Source organism: Lontra canadensis, unplaced genomic scaffold (genome assembly GCF_010015895.1).
Source record: "Lontra canadensis isolate GAN:19392208 unplaced genomic scaffold, GSC_riverotter_1.0 scaffold2, whole genome shotgun sequence".
Lineage (NCBI taxonomy): Eukaryota > Metazoa > Chordata > Mammalia > Carnivora > Mustelidae > Lontra > Lontra canadensis.
In genome coordinates, this window is record NW_022630996.1 from 49,256,656 (window position 1) to 49,278,897 (window position 22,242).

At 33.3% G+C, this 22,242-nt stretch overlaps 1 protein-coding gene across 3 annotated transcripts in view; it reads left to right on the top strand.

Moving 5' to 3' along the window:
• The window catches only part of SNX13 (sorting nexin 13), a 132,666-nt gene that overhangs the window by 87,115 nt on the left and 23,309 nt on the right, over positions 1–22,242 (top strand). For 2 of the 3 annotated variants that reach the window (XM_032873811.1, XM_032873792.1), the window contains exons 14-18: positions 7,823–7,927; positions 8,548–8,680; positions 13,218–13,255; positions 17,420–17,489; positions 21,934–22,106. In XM_032873811.1, the coding sequence (XP_032729702.1) occupies positions 7,823–7,927; positions 8,548–8,680; positions 13,218–13,255; positions 17,420–17,489; positions 21,934–22,106 (519 nt within the window). The remainder of the gene's footprint in view (positions 1–7,822; positions 7,928–8,547; positions 8,681–13,217; positions 13,256–17,419; positions 17,490–21,933; positions 22,107–22,242) is intronic. The other variant, XM_032873801.1, reaches the window with a different exon arrangement.

The window sequence follows — 22,242 nt, forward strand, 5'->3', positions numbered from 1 at the left end:
AGAAAAAACATTTTATAATGATAAAAAGGTCAATGGATCCTTGATTTACCATTAAAAAAACAGTTATAAACAACAAAACCTCCACATACATAGGACAAAACCTGACAGAATTGAAGAGAGAAATAGACAATTCAACAACAGGTGGCTATTAAAGACTTCAGTAGTGATAGAACATTAGATAGAATATGACCAAAGATACAGTAAATGAAGAGCACTATAGAACACTATAAACCACTATAAACCACTATAGAACACTATAAACCACTATCAAACCTGCACATCTATAGAATACTTTCCCTAAGAACAGCAGAGAATACACATTATTTTCAAGCTTACATGAAACATTGTCTGGATTAGATAGACCCTTTGCTAGGCCATAAAACTCTGAATTTAAAAGTGTTTTGGGCTCTCTGCTCCGCGGGGAGCCTGCTTTCTCCTCTCTCTCTCTGCCTGCCTCTCTGCCTACTTGTGATCTCTGTCTGTCAAATAAATAAATAAAATCTTTAAAAAAAAAAAAATAAAAAAAATAAAAGTGTTGAAATCATACAAAAGTATGTCCTTTTATCATAGTAGAATTAATTAGTAATTAACAGAAGGAATTTTGAGAAAATATAAATTCTTAAAAATTAACACATTTCGAAATAGTCTCTGGGTCAAAAGAAATCAGAAGGAAATTAGGAGGTGTTTTGAATTGAATGGAAACGAGAACACAGTGTATCAAAATTTATGGGATGCAATTACCACAGTGCTTATAGAGAAATATGTAACTTTAAATGCCTAGTTAGAAAGAAGAAAGATCTTGAAACAGAAATTTACATTTTCACCTAAAACTAGAAGAGGAATAGCTAAATAAATTCAAGGAAAACTGAAGGAAGGAAGTGGGAAAGATCAGAATGGATATCCATGAAATGGAAAACAGAAAAACAGTAATGAAAATCAATACAACCAAAAGTTGATTCTTTAAAATTGATAAACCTTTAGCCAGCTTGGCCAAGAAAAAAAAAAAAAAGAAAGTCACAGATACCAAAATCATGAATCAAACAGAAGGTATCATCACCAACCCTATGGAAATCAAAAAGACTAAATGCAAATATAAACAACTTTACACTACAAATTAGACAACTTAAATGATATGAGCAAATGTCTTGAAAGACACAGATTGAGAAACTCATTCTTTTTTTTGTTTTGGCTTTCTGGTTTTTTTTTTTTTAAATTTTTAAATTTTTTAATTAACATATAATGTATTATTAGCCCCAGGGGTACAGATCTGTGAATCGCCAGGTATACACACTTCACAGCACTAACCATAGCACATACTCTCCCCAATGTCCATAATCCCACCACCCTCTCCCTACCCCCTGGCAACCCTCAGTTTGTTTTGTGACATTAAGAGTCTCTTATGGTTTGTCTCCCTCCTGATCCCATCTTGTTTCATTTATTCTTTTCCTACCCCCAAACCCCCCACGTTGCATCTCCCCTTCCTCATATCAGGGAGATCATATGGTAGTTGTCTTTCTCTGATTGACTTATTTCGCTCAGCGTAATACCCTCTAGTTCCATCCACGTCGTCGCAAATGGCAAGATGAAACTGTCATTCTGATACCAACACCAGACAGAGACGTCATGGAGACTACAGACCAGTATTGCTCATGAATATGGACACAACAGTCCTCAAGATTCCTCATACTCGAGTATTTGTAACGGCTATGCTATTTAGTACCTTCGAATTTATACATACTAGCACAAAAATTGTATTTGAACTTTAAAAAAAAAGATTAGAGAGAGAGAGAAAGCAAGAGAGATAGTGAAAGACAACGTGAACAGGGAGGAAAGGGAGAAGCACATTCCCCACTGAGCAGGCAGCCTGGTGTGGGACTCAGTCCCAGGAACCTGCCATCATGACCTGAGCCGTAGGCAGATACTTCACTGGCTAAGCTACCCAGGTGCCCTTGTATTTGAATTTTAAGTGTGAATTTTATTTGAAAACTGCTCATTAGTCCATTTGCTATTTTTGCCAAATGAAATATATCATACTTTTAAAAGAGTGCATATTCTAAAGAATGTAACAGACACATTTGTATATCCCATCTGGCTAAAGAAAAAGAACATGTACTGTGCTTTTGAAGATCCTTAGTATATTCTTCACCTGTTTCACCTGTCTTGTTTGTCTGTTTTCCTATTTCTGGATGAACTCAGCTTTCTATAATTATTCACTTGCTTTCCCATACCATTTTACTATACATATATATTCTAAAGCAGTATCTTGCTTAGCTTTTTTTTAACCCTTCTATAAATGGAATGGACTATATGCCTTGCTTTTATTCCCTTCATTATTATATTGAATTTTATACATGTTGATTTATGTAAGTGTAATTCATTTGCACTGAAGTCCAAGAGTTTATTTACTTTCAAAAATATTTTTTTAAAGATTTTATTTATTTATTTGACAGAGCTCACAACTAGGCAGAGAGACAGGCAGAGACAGAGAGGGGGAAGCAAGCTCCCTGCTGAGCAGAGAGCCCAATATGGGGTTCGATCTCAGGACCCTGGGATAATGACCTGAACCGCAGGCAGAGGCTTTAACCCAATGAGCCACCCAGGCACCCCTACCTTCAAAAATATTTATGAGCAGTTTGGTTTGTTTCCCCTTCTTTTCTGTTGTATTTTTGCTCTGAATATTGCTGTTCATATTTCTACCTGAACACATTCAAGAGTTTCTGCTGTTTAAAAACACAGCTATAGTGTGTATATCTAAGTCTTTCTATGTTAATTTTTAAAGTAGGCTGTAGAGTCAGCTCTGTTATATGTAGTCCAGTTGAATGGATTACAGTTAATACTGGAAAAATAAAATAATAGTTATTAAGTCAGGTTTTTTTTCAGCATTTTAAAGATAGTATTTCATTGTTTTCTGGCTTTCATTATTTCCAGTGAGAAATTAACTGTGAGTTTGTTATGTTTTTGAAGTTAATATTTTTTTAAAGCTTTGAAAAATATCCTAAGTCTTGGGAAACCCTTCTCCAAGATACTGTAAGTCCAACATTTTAGCAGTGGGTGGAGAAGATTGAGAAAAAATGCAAAATCCATACGTCATTCCAGAATTCAGTGCTAAAGGCAGTATTTTAGTGTCAGATGACTGTGGCGTGGATTTCTCTCCTTCGGTAGTCATTGCTGTCTTTTTCCCTTACCTTCTACTATTGGCAGTCATTATTTACTCTTCACAGTAATGAATTCTCCATCGTGTAGCACTCCATGTACGGCTTAAGTGCATTGTTACCATGAATGTTAACTATTCATCTTTTTGCTTTTCCTGTCCTGTGCTTTGTATTGTGATGGGACTTTTAAATTTTTAACATTATGAATATTGTAACCATGTTTTCTAAAAGTTCTGATAATGAAAATGAGAATGATTATGGTACCAACATGAGCATTACCCAGACATTGCCAATAGAAGATGCTGAAGGACTAAATCATTTTAATGACAGATGGAAGGACTCTTACACCTGGGTTAGGGAGAGTAAATAACCAAAATAAAGCATACTGATTGCATGATGTGCAAAAAATGTTTTGGGATTGATCTTGGTGGAGAAGGGGGTATAAAAGCAAATTTGGAAACTGAATTTTGCAAATAATTTTAAGTCAGTAAAGTTTTTTTCATCTCCCCAAAAGACCTCACTGGTCAGTTAAAAGTAGTGGCTATTAAGTGAATTAGCTTGGGCATACTACACAAGTGAACACACCTTAGCCTGTCCCTTTTTTTTTTTTTTTTTAAGATTTTGTTTACTTATTTGTCAGAGAGAGAGAGAGAGCAGGGGTGAGTGGCTGGCAGAGGGAGAAGCAGGCTGCCCACTGAGCAAGGAGCCTGACTGGGACTCCATCCCAGGACTGGGATCATGACCTGAACCAAAGGAAGACATTGAAGGACTGAGCTACCCAGGCACCCCACTTGCTTGCTTTTTAAAACTAGAATTAATTTTGGGTGCCTTTGGTAAGAAGTTTATGGACTGAAAGGAATTGGTGGCCCTTTGAAATTTAGACCTTACTCTGGTAGATCTTACTAGCAATCTTGCTTTCTGTAGTATATCGTGTTACATCAGATTGTGGCAATGAGAGTGTATTTTCCATTGGTGTTTGGTACTTTGATTTGAAAAAAATGGGAGCTTTAGATATCTTCTTGATTTCTAAGATTTTAATAAATTGCAGAAAAAAATAAACTTTGCTCATATATTTGTATATTTAGCAAACAGTGCATTTGATCTTAGCCAAAAGGCCCAGAAGCTATAGCACACAGTACAAATGTAAATTTTAACAAATTCTTTTCAGTCCATAAAGTTCGTACCAAAGAAAATGAAAAGATCTTACCTGCTAAATATCATATATTCCTTCTATACAATACTGCTAAAATAGGGTATCACTTGCTTACCTGTGATACTGAGGTTTTCATAATAAAGTTTTTTGGTCAATTTTTAGTTTCTTCAAAACATTAGAAACAATGAGGTTTTTTTTTTTTTTTTTTTTTTTTTAAGAGTCATTTATTTATTTGACAGCACAAGCAGGGGGAGCAACAGAGGCAGAGAGAGGAGCAGACTCTGTGCTGATCAGGGAGACCAATTCAGGGCTTGATCCTAGGACCCTGAGATCTTGACCAGAACCGAAGTCAGCCACTCAACCAACTGAGCCACCCAAGTGCCCCAACAGTGAGATTTTTGACATTATAAAAATGTCACAAAATAACTTCCTTAGACACTTGCTTCAACATGGCTGTGATTGTTGCCAGCCATAGAAAAGATGCTAAAATACTGACATACAGTGAAGTCATATTTTCAAAGAATGTGGTAAGAATAGTGTCCCCTAATTTGAAAATACTTTAAAAACAGATATGGAAAAGAATTACAGTAAATAGAAATTTATAAATAAATTTATAAATAAATTACTCTCAACTAATCTTTGAAGAGGTTAAAAGGAACCTTGAAAAGGATAGATTGTCCTGAGTTGTGTATGTATAGGCTACAAAGAAACCTCAATTTGTCAAAGAAGGACAAATTTTTTTTTTTTTGAAATGAGATTGTTGAGAACTCAAAAAAATACCATAAGAAGGAGATAGTTAGCTTAACAGGATTTTCTTAGTTTCTTTACTAAAACTATAATTTATTTGGAATTCACCTTTGGTCTCACAAGTTTAAATGACCTCTGTGTTTTAAAACCCATTTTCCTTGAGAAAGAGAGGTAATAACTTTTAGTGATATCCATTATGTTTGAAATGTTTAAAAAGGGCATTTTAGATACAAATAGTCTATATGTAAATTTATAGATGCAGTTCTTAGTAAGTAAAATATAATTATTCTGTGCCTAAATAGTTTTACTGAAAAGACATTAATTTAACTTGACATCATCACATTGAGCTGATAACAGAAGTAAGTGTGACGTAGACTTAAGAGCAGACCTGAAAGTCAAAGTGAATTTTGTATTTGATTGTATTCATTTATACCACTTGGTTTACCAAAAAAAAAAAAAAAAAAAGTGATGTCTTAAAATCTGCAAGCAGATCAGAGAAGTATTGTTAAAAAAGGAGACTCAAAAAAGTAAAATACCTATGGAATCATGGAATAAAAAGAAAGTAATTTTTTGATTAAGTATAGATAGTCTGTTTAGTCTTATTGTAGGTGTATAACTTTTTTTTTCAAAGATTTTATTTATTTAACAGACAGACACAGTGAGAGAAGGAACACAAGCAGGGGGAGTGGGAGGGTGAGACGCAGGCTTCCCACTGAGCAGGGAGCCCGATGCTAGGCTGTACCCCAGGACCCTGAGATCATGACCCGAGCCAAAGGCAGATGTTTAATGACTGAGCCACCAACGTGCCTCTGTGTATAACTTTTTTCGAGGTCTTATATTTATGCATTTTAACAATACACAATAATATAGCCTACAATATTTAAATATCTTTTAAAAAAGCTTAAAAAGTTACATAGTGTATTAGAGGGTAAAACCTAGTATGTTTCTCTCAAATATTATTTGTTTAATTAGTCTTATTAATTACTAATTGCTGCTGTTAACTAGTCCTCTTGTTTTATTTAAATAACCACATTTGTGTGAAAAGTACAGAATACAGATTAATAGATAATTTTCGAAAAACACATTTTTGCATTTTTATATTAAAGTGGTAAAAAATATACATAAATATTTTTTCTGTACTTATTTTTTTTAAGTAGGTAGATCTGGCTGCTTGTGTCCCATGAAAGCTCTTTAAAAGTATTGGTCACGTTATACCAAGGATGAGTCCTAACCCAGTTGTGTATATTTGAGACTATAGGAAAAAGTAAACTAAATAAATGTAAAATGTTACGATTTTTAAGTATGCCTCTTATATCCTAGAAACTGAGTTTCGTGAGCTTAGAGGGCAACTGACAGGACAAAATAAGCTAAAATCAGTCCCTCTCTAATTTTTATCACATACTTGAAGTTGTTCAATTCTTTTTTTGTTTCAGGGGAAACCACACACACACCACCACCACCACCACATCCTCCTCTACACACACAAACAACAAATAAGCACTCCTTCCTTCCTCCTGCAAAAAACCCTAACCACCTACTTGGGTTTACTAACTAGAATGTAGAGTGAACCAGGGAGCATTACACATTGTGTAGGCCTTTTCCTACACATTTATACCCTGTTGTTTACTTACTCTTGAAACCTTTTCTCCTTTTCTGTATTTATCCAATCTTTTCCTTGGATATTCTGTTGGGTAGAAAAATTATTTAAACAATGCATTCTTGTGCAAGTTTCTTTAGAATTTCCCATCCTGATCGTTCATTTATTCTCCAGAGCCTTCAGAGTTAGAAATTCAAAAGCTGGCATGCCAAAGATGACCATATTTCTAGCTTTTCAGCATTTTTTCTTTCTTTAAAGAAATTTTTCACATTGAACATCAAATTTTATATTTGTGTGGCATATCTGTCATATTATGCTCTTTAAAATGGAAGTTGTTGGAAAAATCAACATTTTATATTTTTTGACCTCCCGTATCACACTGGAACTTTGCTGCAGCATTTTAAGCCAAATTTAGGAGAACAGTAATCTCTTAAAGACTATTTAAAAAGATTGTCTCTAGTGTTAAATAAGTAACAAATGACTTACTCTTTTGGCAGTCATATTAAATACACATCCAGGACTACTTGATACTCAGCACTAACTCCTCATGACAGTATTCCTATGTGCCAGACACTGGTTGTATGCCTTAGAAATCTCTTTTTTTTTTTAATATTTTTTTTTTTTTAAGATTTTATTTACTTGAGGTAGACAGAGGGAGGGAGAACATGAGCAGGGGAACAGGCAGAGAGAGGGAGATAAGCTGACTCTCTGCTGAGCAAGTAGCTGACTCAGGGCTCAGTCCCAGGACTCTGGGATCATGACCTGAGCCGATGGCAGCTGCTTAACCTACTGAGCCACTTAGGTGCCCAGATAAATCTCTTTTAATATGGCGAAATATTTATATGGTTATATAATAACCATAGGAAGTATTATCTCCATTTTACAGATTGAGGAAATGAATCCTATTGAGAGGTAACTAATTCAGCTAATGTCAAGATTTAAATCCATGTTTGTCTCCCAGTGTACTTTATACTACATGATGACAAGAAGGTTTTTTGTTTTGTTTCAGCCTTCTTAAATGTCAAGGTGTTGTTTACAAACCAAGGATTTTTTTTTTTTTTTTACCAATTACTTTCAATAATATGGTTCCATCCATTATATAATTCTTATACTCTAATAATTAAGTTGTATTTAGAAACTCAAAAAGGTCATTATTTTATTTTTCTCTGTTAGGCATCTCCAAGAGTTACTGTTGATGATTATTTGGTAGCAAAATTAGCAGATACTTTGAATCATGAAGATCCAACCCCTGAAATCTTTGATGACATTCAAAGGAAGGTATTATATATAACATTTGTCATTATATGTTTCTTATGAAAATGTGTTTTTATATGCATGTAATTGATTTTTTAAAAGGTTATTGAAACATAGAAGTATAATGGTAACTAAAAAGATAAGTTAACTAACACTTCTCATTAAAAAAAAAAAAAGTAGGCCAGTCTTTTGTTTGTTTATTTAAATGACAAATGAGGAAAATCCTTATTTGGGTTGTTATTTAAATTTGACTAAAGGGCCAGATATATAGTCATAGAATTTCATGAGTTAATGATGATGTATAAGTGGCCTGACATAAATTTATTTTACTGTGTTCCTGGAGCCTATATGTAGACTTGTTTCTTAGAGAACACTAGTTCCTGGAACATTACCTATAACCTGTCATGTGACTTGCCTTGCACTGGGACCATTTTCAATGCACTTAGGTACTAGAGGGATTGTTAATTTTGAAATTAGTTGAGAAATCATTAGTTGTGATGTAGGCTTATTGCTGGCACCTTATAAATTTGGAACCTGTGATTGATTATAACAAGACCTCATTCTAGCTTTTGTTGAGATCTTATTAGTGAAAATTAGTACATTATCTGTATTAATGGTGAAATATCTTGATTTATTTCAACAAGGTTTATGAATTGATGCTACGAGATGAAAGATTTTATCCTTCCTTCAGACAGAATGCACTTTATGTGCGCATGTTAGCTGAGCTGGATATGTTAAAAGATCCTAGTTTCAGAGGATCAGATGATGGTGATGGAGGTAAGGTGGCACATGTGCACGTGTGTGTGTATGTGTGTGTGTGTGTGTGTGTGCGCGCGCACGCGCGCACGCACGTATACGTAGATCTATTCCTAAATACTGTTGACCAAAAGACAATGTTTCAAGCAAGGTAAAAAATGGCTTGAAGCCCAATATAAATTGTAAAATATTTAAAACTCCATAAATGACAAAATTTAGTTACTACACTAAATTAAAAGGCTGAAAATTTAATAACACATTAAAACATAACTATAAAAACCTTGAAGTCTTAAGAAGAATGTTTTCTTGAGTTTTGTCACCCAAATATTTTTTATTATATTTTCCATTTTGCTAGTAACTAATAATATTCAAGAATAACAGCGGGATTATTGAGAAGATTAAATGAGATAACAAGCCATGATCCTGAGAATGTACCATAAACTATATAAAGCATTATTTAAAAAAAAATAATTTTTTTCTCTTTTGTAATACTGTTTTCCAAATCCTGCATTGTATAAGGTGGAAGAAACTAGTGAGTGGCTTATTCCAATCTTTCAGTTGTTTTCAAATGAGGATATTATCAGTATGACATAATAAAGAAAGCAGGCTTTGAGAATCAAAATATTTAGATTTTACTGCCGTTCTACTACTTAGTACCATGGTGTTGACCAAACACTTAATTTAAGTCTAGTTTTTCGCAGTTGTAAATTTAGAATAATAATTTTGTCATAGTAATATCTTACCTCAGAGTTGTTGTTACAGCATTGTTGGATTTAAAGGAAATTATGTATAGGTGAATGATTTATAAACTAAAACATCCATTTTTATTAGTAGTATAAAAGCAGTTATTTAAAAATAGTGGGAGAGGCAGCCTTTAGAGCACAGGCGTGCATATTATGAAGTCCAATGACCATTTTACTGGTGATCCAATTCAGAAGTACTTATAAAACTAATAGAATATGTAAGGTGTGATAAGCTTCCTGGTATGTTCAAATAAGCAATGGAAATAAAAAGTAAGTGGGCAAGAGTTCACTAATTATTTTGAGAGTAATTTTAACCATTTATGAATAGGCTCTATGGGCAGGACTACTTCAAGTTGGAGATACAATACATCTGTTAAATAGTTAGCATTGCTTTATTTTTATCCATCTATCTACCTATCTATCTATTTATTTGATAGAGGGAGACACGGTGAGAGAGGGAACACGAGCAGGGGAAGTGGGAGAGGGGGAAGCAGGCTTTCCGCTGAGCAGGGACCGCAATGTGGGGCTCCATCCCAGGACCCTGGGATCATGACCTGAGCTGAAGGCAGACACTTAACAACTGAGACACCCAGGCGCCCCAGTTAGCATTGCTTTAAAAAATAATCTCTGTTACAGCAGGTTCTTACTCTTCTCATCCCCTCTCCCTCCTCCTTCTTTTCTTGGTCTGTATTAGTAAGAGTTTACTTTTTAAATAATCTAAGAAATCCAGTTACAGGAGTTTGCATTTGAGTTTTAATAATTCTATATTGGCTGTTGATCTAATATTTTGAGTTTTTAAATTAATACTTTTTCTGGTTTAATTTATAAACCTGGAATAATGTTCCATTAACTGGATTTGATTGCATAATTAAGGAAGTTTGGGTTTTTTTTTAAGAGTGCTTCTGTGGGAGCTGAGTAAAATTCAGTGTAACTCAAATTTATCATACAGTGTTATCTGTACTTACTGTTTCTATTGAAAAATCTTTTACAGAGCTGCTATGAAATTTGCAAGTAGCAGCGCACTATATATAAAAAATATATAAATAAATATATAAATATTTTTATTTTCATTTCATCTAGAGATTCCTTAGTCTAGAGATTTCTTAGTATTATATAGGATTTGCTATATGACCCAGAATGAGCGGAGATAAGTTAAATCATAATCAGCCAATTGTTTGAGCTTCTAAGTAATCTATAATTTAAAATGATGATAGTAGTGTTACATTCTGTGGCAGTATAAGAACTATTGTATAAGAACTCTACTAAAAGTCTTGTAAATTGACTTTAACTTTTATTCATACCTTTCTAGGCAATCTACTTAGTTGTCTTCTGTGCAACTAATGGAACCAATTTTTTTATCAGAAACTTCCCAAAACTTACTTAAAGCATAAAGTACATTAAAAATTTTTTTCTGCAACTTGTCTTGATCGGAAGTAAATGTACTTCTCTTATGTATCAGCCACAGAGTCATCCTTCACATTGGAATTATTGATTGAACTTTGGAATCATATACATTAATGTATCTTTTGTCTTTCTAAGACATTGCTTTTTAATATTTTTTGTCCTTTTTGGTGACCTTTTATAATCTTTATAACTAAGAAATTGTCTAACTCCTTTTCTTGAAACCATTTGAAAAAAGTATGTAGAATGATGGGTATAAATAAATGTCAGATTTATTGTCTTTGCTGGTGTTTAGGTTTTAGGCAGTTGCTGGGATTTTTTCAAATAGTAATGCTTATGATTTTCTTGTTATTATAAGATTATTTAATCAAAAATAGGCCTTCCCCACATTTTTTGTTATAAAATCAGTTTTTATCTTTAAAATTAAGTTTCTTGAGGTGCCTGGGTCACTCATTCTGTTAAGCATCTGCCTTTGGCTCAGGTCATGATCCCAGGGTCCTGGGATCAAGCCTTGTGTGGGGCTCCCTGCTCAGTGGAGAGCCTGCTTCTCCCTCTCCTTCTGTGCCCCACCCCCGCTCATTTTCTCTTTCTCTCTCTCTCTCAAATAAATAAAATTAAAAAAAATATTCTTGACAGTTTATTTTTTAGACATTTTAAAAATGATTCTCTAATCTAGTTTTTAACTGTATAGATAATTTTTTTAAAAATGGAGGCTACAGGTGAGCCTAAAATGAATGGGCCAAGTCTTATTATGTGTGATTGTATCCTTCAGTGGGTTGGTTTTTTTTCCCCTTCTGGGGAAGGAATTTCATTCCTATTTAATCAAACTTCAGTAGGTAGGTAGGTAGCTGAATGGCTATTGTAATTATGTGTGTTCTTTCTCCTCCCCTTTTTTCCTTCTCTTTCTCTTTGTATTGCTTTTTTAAGTTAGTTCAGCCTTAAAATACTTTTAAAGTTGATATTTCTCATTCATTAGAACATTAAAACCATATTAATTGATTAACCATATTAATACATTTAATGATTAAATATTAAAAATATCTAATGCTCTGTTTTAATTTTACTCACAGTTTTCTTGCCATATGAAATCATACTTTCTTTTGTTTTCTAATGTTCATAGGCAGTTATCAAATTCTTGACTAAATGTGGGCCTTGATTGATTTTAGACTCTATTTCTGGATCTTCTTATTGTTGATCACAAAAATAAATTACACCTTGTTTTCCTTCTGATTGCTCTTTTAATTTGATTTGTCTTTGGTAGAAAGATTGAAGAGGTGGGCAGACTACAGAAGGAAGTAGGAGGTATATAATTGAATAAGGTGGATAGAGAACTGTTTGCTCATTTTAGTTATCACTTTGCTGTTAACGAGGGGGTAATCCTGGGTGGAATTTCCTGTTTACTTTTTGTGACCATAGGTCTGAGGGACCAAGAAATGTTCTTGGGCATTTAGAGTTGTTGAAGCTGGAAAGCAACACGAACTGCTTCTTTCTAAAAGTTATAGAAAGTGGTTTTGAAGACCTGTTTAGATACCTAGATTCATAAATAATCTCTTAAGTTCTGGAAGCCATACATTAACTTTAAGCTGTTTATGTTTACTGCTTCAGCATATATTCATTTCTGTTTTTAAGTGAGAGACATCTTAATTGGTAACTCTATGTGCTTATATATAGAATAAAACACCAAAGGAAAAGACATTAATTTTAATAATGTGTAATTGACTTGGCTCTCTAACATTACTTTCTAAAACAATTTTTAGCTTTTTAATTAAATGGCAGTACATATGGAGTTTATATATCTTTTTCTATTGGTTATATATTGATCTACGAATCTAGGGTTGTAATGTTTTTGAGCCAAATCTACCAAGAATAAGTGGACATAATAGGTATATATACAAACTAATCTATTTATTCTTCACATGAAAGAAAAATTTTATTTGTATTATTTCTTAATCCAGTAAGACAGAACTAACAAAAAAACCTTGACATTTCCTAATGAACTTCACTCTACAGTGTTTTCTTCATGTTTATGTTTTATCAGAAAACTTTATGTGATACAATAAGAATAAAATATTTAATAATTGCTCTCCTATACATGAATGTCTATTTTTGGTGTGTGTTTTATAGGGGCAACTCAGGTGTGTATGTGTGTGTGTGTGTATGTGTGTGTGTGTGTGTGTGTGTGTGTGTGTGTGTGTATGTATATATATATATATTGTTTTCCTCTGAAATATGTGGCTTGCAAAAACATGAGGCTTAAGGGAGCAGGTGTTTGAGGAGTAGTATACCACAGTTTCCTTTGCTGTTTCATTATGTCTTTGCTTGGGTGACTTTCATTCTTGGTGTTTGAATCTTAGGTAAAAGAACTCTTTCAAAAGTTTTCTTCTATGTACTAACTTGAATTTCTCCTCTCACAGAGTCTTTTAATGGATCTCCTACTGGAAGCATAAATTTGGTAAGTATTATTATGGGCACTTAATTATCACAGTGACTTAAAAATATAAAAGTAAATACACCTAAGTAAATATTAGAAGCTCTCAGATCATCCTTTAATATAATAAGTTATTTACTTTAAATGTTAAATTCACATAATAAGCGTCTCTGAAATTTATTTTTATTTTTAAAAAATGGGCTTATGTTACACCTGCATAATTCAGTTGTATTTGGTAAAAAAGGTGACTTCATTATTTTCACTCCCAATATGTAGTATTTTGAAATGACTTTTTGGTTAGTGCTATGTTGGATAGTAAACTTGTGATATACAAATGTTTACATTGAAATTAGGTTTCTCTTTTTGTGTGTAGAAAAGAAATATAAAATTAGGATGTCTGAAAACTCCCAGATATTTCTTAACGTGTGCACTACAACCAGTTCTGGTTGTTGTAAAAAATTTTTTTAAGCTTAAGGCCTTAGAGTAAATTAAGCAACATTATTTTATGATTACAAATTTAAGGGTGATATATTTTTAGCACATAAGCTGTCATTGGCATTTTATACATTCACAGGGAAGTGTGAAATAGTGAACATTTCAGTTCTTTTGTATATCCATCCTTGTAATGAATAAGTTATTTCATAAAATGCTGCTAGGAAGAAATATGTTCTATGAAAGTTTCAGTCTAGAGTTTATAGGGGATTAGGGAGAGATTGTTTGCTTTGTTCTTATTCTATTCACATTACTTTTTCTTTCACTTTTTGTAAAAGCTAAATGGTCTATAGGTCCATTATCTTATGTTGTATTCTGTATAACTATATTTCAAAAAATAACCTTATTGAGTGTTTTATTACTCTACAAAGTACAGCCTGTAACAAAACACTGAAGCAGTCAGCCATAGTGTTGTGTCAGATATGTTGTAACATTTGAAATATTTTCCTAAATCCTAAATTTGGTATCATTATCATTTATTCTTTATATTTTGTAACCTTATAACAAAAAGGAGTAACTCCTAGAGCATGAAGAAAGTATTAGCAATAATGTTCGTTTATAATGAAAGTTTTCAATTGTGATGAAGCTTCATTCATTTGAAATTTCAAGTAGTCACACTTGTAGTGCTTGTACAAGTGTTTGAACACTAGTAACAAATACTTTTTTTTTCTTTATTCCATATCTGGAATAAGTGCTTTTTCAAATAAGAGTGATTCCTTTGTCACATAGAAATATAAACCACATAGTCTCTCTCGATCGACAAAGGTCACACTTGAGGTCAGTGATTTGCAGTATTTTGTTACTCACATGAATCTATTATATTCAAGGTTTTAAGTAGCTAGAGTCTTTTGAATTCTTTCTTTTTAAATATATAGACAAATTTTAGTGGATAGCTACATTTAAAAAATAGTTTTAAGATTGTAAAATAGATCATTATAGTTTTTTCCAATATAGTAAGCAAAGAAAATATTTAATGTGGGGATTTATTCATTTTTTATTTGGGACTGGCGGGTAAATTTCAGGCATTTCTAGCAGTGCCGTCATTGTTATATGGATTATCACAGTAAATCTGAACTTTCCTTTTTTGTCTCAGAATGATGTTAAAAAAAAATTCTTTTTTTGCAAGCAGTCCAAGAATCTTAACTGAAGGATTACTTTACAAAAATTATATTTTATTTCAGGACAGCATTAGTCTACTTGTTTTGAAATAACATTTTTCTTTTATTAAATAATACTTACTCTAAATCAGAATGTAGTTGGTATTATTTCACTAATTGTAATTTTATAGTCTACTTGATAATTACATTTGCCTTATATCTGTGACTAATGTTTAAGAGATGTTTCATTGGATTTTTTCATCATATTAAATGGAAATAATATTGTTTAAGTGTGCTAAAAAGACATACAGGTACAAAGTTTTCTAACAATTTCTGTGTTGCATAGCATAAGATGGTAACGTTTAAAGCAGTAAGTACTGTTTTGCTGCTGAAATGTTACTACAAAGGAGGGTTAATAATAACAAAAATACTTCTTGAAAATTGTTTTATATTCTCTGTGATCGCTTATAATTAGAAGATCATAATCGATAACAATCTAAATTTTGTAGAATATTCTATTTTCTTGAGGCTTCTATCTTTCACATAAAAGTAGTATTAAAACAAAGATTGTGTTTCTATCAAGATGTTTTATTACAGGTCATATGACCACTTAAAAATAAGTGCACTCTCTTTTCAGAGCATTATAATTCATTCTGTAAACTGACAAAGTTGTAGAGCAAGTATTATACTGTTGTACTATTGAGAAAATTGAAGTACAAGAAAGAGTTGATTTGGCTAAAGTCTCTTAGGGTGTCACTGGTGAAGCCTGGACTAGACCCATTTTAATTTAATGATTCATCCACTTGACTTGACCAGGGAAATATTGGATTATCTGTATGTTGTTACCATATTTTGCTTCTCCTAATGAACAGTCTTAAGTAGTAACCTTTTGGCTTTCTTTTGAGAATGTAGTTGCCTTAATTTAAATGGCTTTATGTCATATATGGCTGCATTTAAGTCATTTAAAAGACTCTTCTAGTAATATCGACAATATCATGTTAGGTCCCAAAGTTCATTCAGATCCTGTGGTTTTTAGAGTGTAAGAAACGTGTGAATCATATAATGTCTGTGTGTCAGAGGTCCTCAAGACCATTTTGATGTTCAGTGATTATTAGAGGACTCATAGGCCTTAGCATAGTCTGACTCCTATGGAAAGGATTTATTAGAGAAAAAGAATAGAAAGCAAAATCAGCACAGGGAAAAGGCCATGCAGCAAAGTCCAGAGGAAACCAAGTACAAGTATCCAAGAATCCTCTCCCATGAAAGTTACATTAGGCAAACTTAATTCCTCCAGAAATGAATGTGACAACACATGTGAAATGTTGCTACCAGGAAAGCTCATCTGAGACTAAGTGACAAGGATTTTCATTGAAGGCAGGTCACGTAGACAAATCTCTAGTTAGTACATACTAAAATTCCAGACTCGCAGAAGGAAAGCAGGTGTTCAGCATAAACAGTTATTAGGTACAGTGAACTCTTTGCAGTTAAGGAATGGTGGGAACCTTCCCTAATTCTGAATTCCCACATGTCATCCAAGGGCCAGGCTTGCAAGCATTCCTTTCTATGGAGAGCAATTTCAAATGAACTCTTTTTTGTTGTTGTTTATTTTTTTCTAGCTATATTGAGATATAATTGACAAAACATTACATAAGTTGAAGAGGTACAACATATTGGTTTGATACTACAAAATGGTTACCACTTTAGGGTTAGCTAACCCCTCCATCACATCACATAATTAATTACCATTTCTTTTTGTATTGAGAATATTTAAGATTTACCCTCTTAGTGATTCCAAGTATATAATATTGTGTTGTTATTATTATTATTTGAAATATATTTGACTCATTAACTCTTTCTGTACAGCATTATGTGATTATATGCCCTTCTAGGTATGTGTGGGTGTGTGAATATGGGGCAAAAAAGTCTTAAATTTAAACCCAAAGGCCATAGTTGAATATAGATTCATTTTGGGTCACTCTAATAATTTTTTGTCTGTGGAACTGTTTTTGAAAATTATTTAAAATCTGTTTTAGACTCTGGAATCACTTCATGGAATAAGAAATCATAACAGGCAACATATTTTTTGTGTTAGGTAGTCTTACTAAATATTTTACATGTCTTTTTATTTAATCCTTATATAACCCTGTGATGTGTAGGTACTCATTTTATAGATAAGAAATCTAAAATCATTTCCAAATTAACTGAAATGTTAAATAATACAGAATTGACTCTAGTATAGGTCAACATTAAAAAAATTAAAATGTTAACTTAAGAACATGTCTAATTATTTTTATCCATATTTTTTTCCTTGCCATGTATTGAATATAATTGAGAAGTAACAAATGTCGGTATATGGATAAGCAATGAAGGAGGAAATAATCGACTAAGTTCATTTCTGAAATACTTTGTAGTTTTTTAATTCTGTATTTTCTCTCTCCTGTTAGTATAAATAGAGAGGATTTTTGTTGGGGGAGGAATGCAAACAATATAAAGTTTATGTGGGGCAAGATGAGTAAGGCATATATGATACAAGATGCTTTAACACTTTTTTCCTTATAAAATTAAACGTTTTTTTTTTTCTTTTTTTTTCTTTTCCAAGTCTTTAGATGACCTTTCAAATGTATCTTCTGATGACTCAGTACAACTTCATGCTTACATTTCAGACACTGGTAAGAGACTTTGTGGTATAATTATTACTCAAAAATTATTAATTATTGTTACCCTTGGATTATTTTCCACATTTATAAACAATTTTTCTCATCTATAGTCATTTTTAAGTTACTTTTTTTTCTGCAGCATGTTTTTCATTAAATTCTGTTATTTTTATTTGTGTATATGGCTTGATACATACTCTTTATTGTGTTCAGTGATACTTTGTGTATATGTTATGATGTACTTGTGTATCTTCTTTCTCTAAGGTTGTTACTGTTAACATTTGAAAAACTTAAACTCTAAGCATTTTGTCATTGCTAATAAACTCTTGAAACCTAATCTTTTCTTCTTGTTTGCGTCTTGCTGATAATTATCTGCATAATTCTTATTAAATTGCTTGGGGCAGGTTTAGGTCTACCTTTTTTACACATGCAAAGTCAAACTAGGTAAGTGGGTTAATGAAATGTTGGTGTAGGAGTTCACAGAAGCTTAAGAAATGCTTGGATGAGGTAAGAAACCTCTAAAATTTTGTGACTCAGTCAGCATACATGCAAAATGTTTAGTCAAGTAAGAAAAAAATCAATTTCCATCATTGCCATTGGGTTATTAGATAATGCCATGAGTAGTAATTAATGATGGTTTACTTATCCTGCCTCTCACTATTACTAGATTATAGGAATGTGTCTGTCAGATTACATTTGGAATATTACCGTATTGAGGTATCTCAGGTCAGTTTCGTGCTTACATTTGAGGTAACTAAAAGGAGATTTTATAGTGGAAGTACAGTGTAAAAGATAATTTGCATTTTTTAAAAAGATCTCTGTTTTCTTTTGCTTCCCACTGGTGCTGGAGTCTCATTTTGCATTGTGTTCCCTGCCGTATTCTGAAATAAGTTATTTATAATTGCTGTCTAAGTTGTTTTTTTATTCTTTACAGTTAGTTGGTGCATACATTACTCTGCTTGTAAAGGTCATTAGATAGCAACTTTCTCAATAAAACCAGAGGTTTTGTTGCTTTTCTTTCTAGCTTTTGTTAAAGTTGTTTCACTTTTCCTTCATGAAATTTTAAAATTCTTTTTAAGAATCTCTCTTTTCTTTGTTGGTTTGTCTTCCAAACATTAAAAGTCTTTGTTAAACCGCAAATGTTTAATATTTGTCCTTACATTTCTTTCTTAAAGACCTTAAACTTTGTCTCAAGGAAGAAACTCATGTCCATATTTCTTACGTAGATCTTTCTTTTCTCCGATTTTTCTAGCTGCTTTGTCCATTGATTCAACAAATATTTATTACCTTGTTAAAATGTGTGAAAGCACTGTACTAAGCATTTTTAATAAATTATTATTTCTGTCAGACAAACTTACGTATAAATACTAAGAGGCAGCATAATAGGGTTTTAAGAGCATCACTTTTGTCCATTTCTGGGGGTTCAGACCCCAGCTCTGCCACTTAAGGTTGGGTGAACTTGGGCAAGTTCCTTAACTTTTCTGTACTTCAATTTCCTTATCCATAAAATGTAATAATAATATTTATCTCATAGGGTTGTCATGGGACTCATTAATTACATTAGTAATTACATATGAGTCGACATTATATATGTTTGTTCAATAAATAGTTTACCAGTTGGACTCCAGAGAGTCTAGATTTTATATTCTTAGCATCTTTATTACAGGGAGTAGAACTTAGAGTCTAGTGAAGGGCTTCTCAAGGAGTGGCCCTTGGACTAGTGCATACTGCTTCTGTTCTTTGTGAAATCTTGCTTTAAAAAATACTAGCTAAATTAAGCAATGTTCTTAGTAAAAGTTTGATTTATATTCGGGGCCTCTTCCTTATCCGAGTATGGATTAGTGACAAATAGTTTATATCACCTGCTATGAGTAACATAGCATAACATAGTCCTAATGAAAACAGAATATTTCCACAATAATATCTCACCATCACCTCATAATCAGTATATGCAACCTCATTATCTATTTTAAAAAATTACCTTTTTATCTTCTGCACAACCTCTTTATGCTTCCTGTTTTGTGTGTACCCTAGTCATGAGCTCTTCTGCCTATTGATTTGTGATAGATATAGCTGATAATTTTTTTTCAGAAAGCTTTCTTACATTCTTCCCCACATTTCTCTCTATTCTTCTTGTTCTTGTTAGCTTCTGATTGGTTATGATTTGCTGCCTAATTGGCTTCTGCTTTCTATTTTCTTTCTCCAAACCTTTCTTGAACCCAACAGATAAAACTATTCCCTTGTCACGCTAACTGTGTTGAGTGGCGGTGGTTCTCTAACATGATGAAAGGTTTATGCAGCGTGTTCTGCATCGGTCTCTGAGAGAAGGATGACTGGAAGAAGTGAATTGAACAGTGAATATTAAATAGTCTTACCTATAGTTACAGCCTCAGAGCCAGGTGACCAAAGTCTGTCCCTAGTGTTCTGTTTTGTCGAATCAGGCACACTGATATTAAACGGGAATGAAGGACAATTTTGAGTAGAAAGCACAAATTTTAAAATAATTTTGATGAAAGCTTCAAAGAGGCTTCTGTCTCAATTGCATTTGCCAGTATAGATTTTTAGCCTTTTTATTTTAGCTTTTATGTTACTAAAATAATTTACTAAGATTGCTATATGCAAACCCTTCTTTGCCTACTTATATACGAAACACAAAATATTTAGCTCCAGAACTTGGCCATTTTCCCTACCACAATTATGGATCAGTGTAATCTATTATTAGAAGAGCAATATATTGGGGCGCCTGGGTGGCTCAGTGGGTTTAAGCCTCTGCCTTCGGCTCAGGTTATGATCTCAGGGTCCTGGGATCGAGCCCGGCATCAGGCTCTCTGCTCAGTGGGGAGCCTGTTTCCCCACCTCTCTCTCTGCCTGCCTCTCTGCCTACTTTTGATTTCTGTCTGTCAGATAAATAAAATCTTAAACAAAACAAGACAAGAGAGAAGAGCAATTTATGCTTGTGGTCAGAATGGTAGTCTAAAATGTGCTATGGTAAACCCTGCCTTCCGCACATAGAAAGGGTGAAAACAGTAAAATAAAAACAGCTAAAGGGAGAAAGCTACAGTTGCCAGAACAAGAGGAAAAGTAAATTTAGGGAAGTGAAGTGGAGTTGAGGCCAAGGAGCTCACAGGAGCGTAAACACTGCTGTTTTGATTTTGATGGCATTTTCATGTCCCTCAAGTTCCGAAGAGGCAGTATGGACTAAGGCCATAGGAAGTTGGAACCCAGCCCCTCACATGAAACCCAGATTAACAAAGCGTATTTGATATGAAAGAGGAATGAGAAAAACAGCCTAGTGTCTGGGGAAAAAAGAAAGAATGTCAAGATCATGTCTGGAAAAGGTATCTGTCATCCACAAGAAATTGAAAGCCTATCTAGAGTCAGCCATCTTCAAGTGATTTGTACCACAGGGTCTCCTAGCCTGAGAGGATGCCAAAAGTAGTCATAGGATAAAACCTAAGGCAAGAATGCAACACTATGAAAAAAACCAAATGCAGTCATAGAAAAAAATACTGTGAAATTGAGGTCAGTGGTTAGATTAAGAAATAGACCAGATGTAGATGAGTTGGAGACTCAGTAAACTGCTAGAGACCTGAAGAAATGATCTAGAATAGAATACAACACTAGAAGGAGGTAAGAAAATGGAAAAAGAGAAAAGGAAATGAAAATTATTCAAAGTATATCTCTTTACTTAATACACAATGGGAACAGGTTTAGATTTTAAAGGCATTTTCCTATGGACTTGTCACACTTGAATGGTTTGTGACAAGTCCATAGGAAAATGCCTTAAAAAAATATCTCCAGGGGGTGCCTGGGTAGCTCAGTGGGTTAAAGCCTCTGCCTTTGGCGCAGGTCATGATCTCAGGGTCCTGGGATAGAGTCCCGCATCTGCTCAGCCTGACTCTCTGCCTACTTGTGATCTCTCTTTCTCTGTAGAATTTAAAAAAAAAAAAAAAAAAAAATCTCCAGAATGAATTACACTTGTAAGTTTTTGAATATTATAAACAATGAAGGGACTTGCCAAAAGACTACATAAAATCTTATTCCTTGGCTTTTGTTTTCTGTTTAGTTGAAGAGATTTTAATTGAAATTCAGCTGAATGGTGAAGGCTACTATGAAAGATTATTTTGTTTCTGTTACTTTTCCTCTATTTAAAGAATAATACATAGCTGGCAGTGCGGTATCGTAACTAAGAATAGGTACAAGCTCTTGAGGAAGAGAGTCTAAATTAGATATCACTGTGTGCTTGGTAGTGTCATCATAAACTTATGATGGAGTTATTGTGTATAAAATCTTATCAATGTGAGTACAGAGGATGGGAATCTATCCTTTGGTGACATCCTTTTGTCTCAGTCTGTCATTTCAAATTCTTCTTCATTTCATGTTCTTTTGTTTGTTTTTGTTCTTCATCTTCCTCCTTTTTGTGTGTTTTGTTCCTCTTCATTTTGTTTTAAATGACTAGTATATGCTGACTATGACCCATATGCTGTGGCAGGCGTTTGTAATGATCATGGCAAGACATATGCATTATATGCTATCACTGTACACCGACGCAATCTTAACAGTGAGGAGATGTGGAAAACCTATCGTCGTTATAGTGACTTTCATGACTTCCATATGAGGATCACTGAACAGGTAATGAGGTTTTTAAAGTTTGTGTGCTTTACATTGTTTCCTGATTTGATGTTTGATTCTAAATAGTTCTGAGGATACTGACCAAAACAAAAGAAAGGTAAGCATTTTTGTATAATCAGCATAATGCCAGAACTAT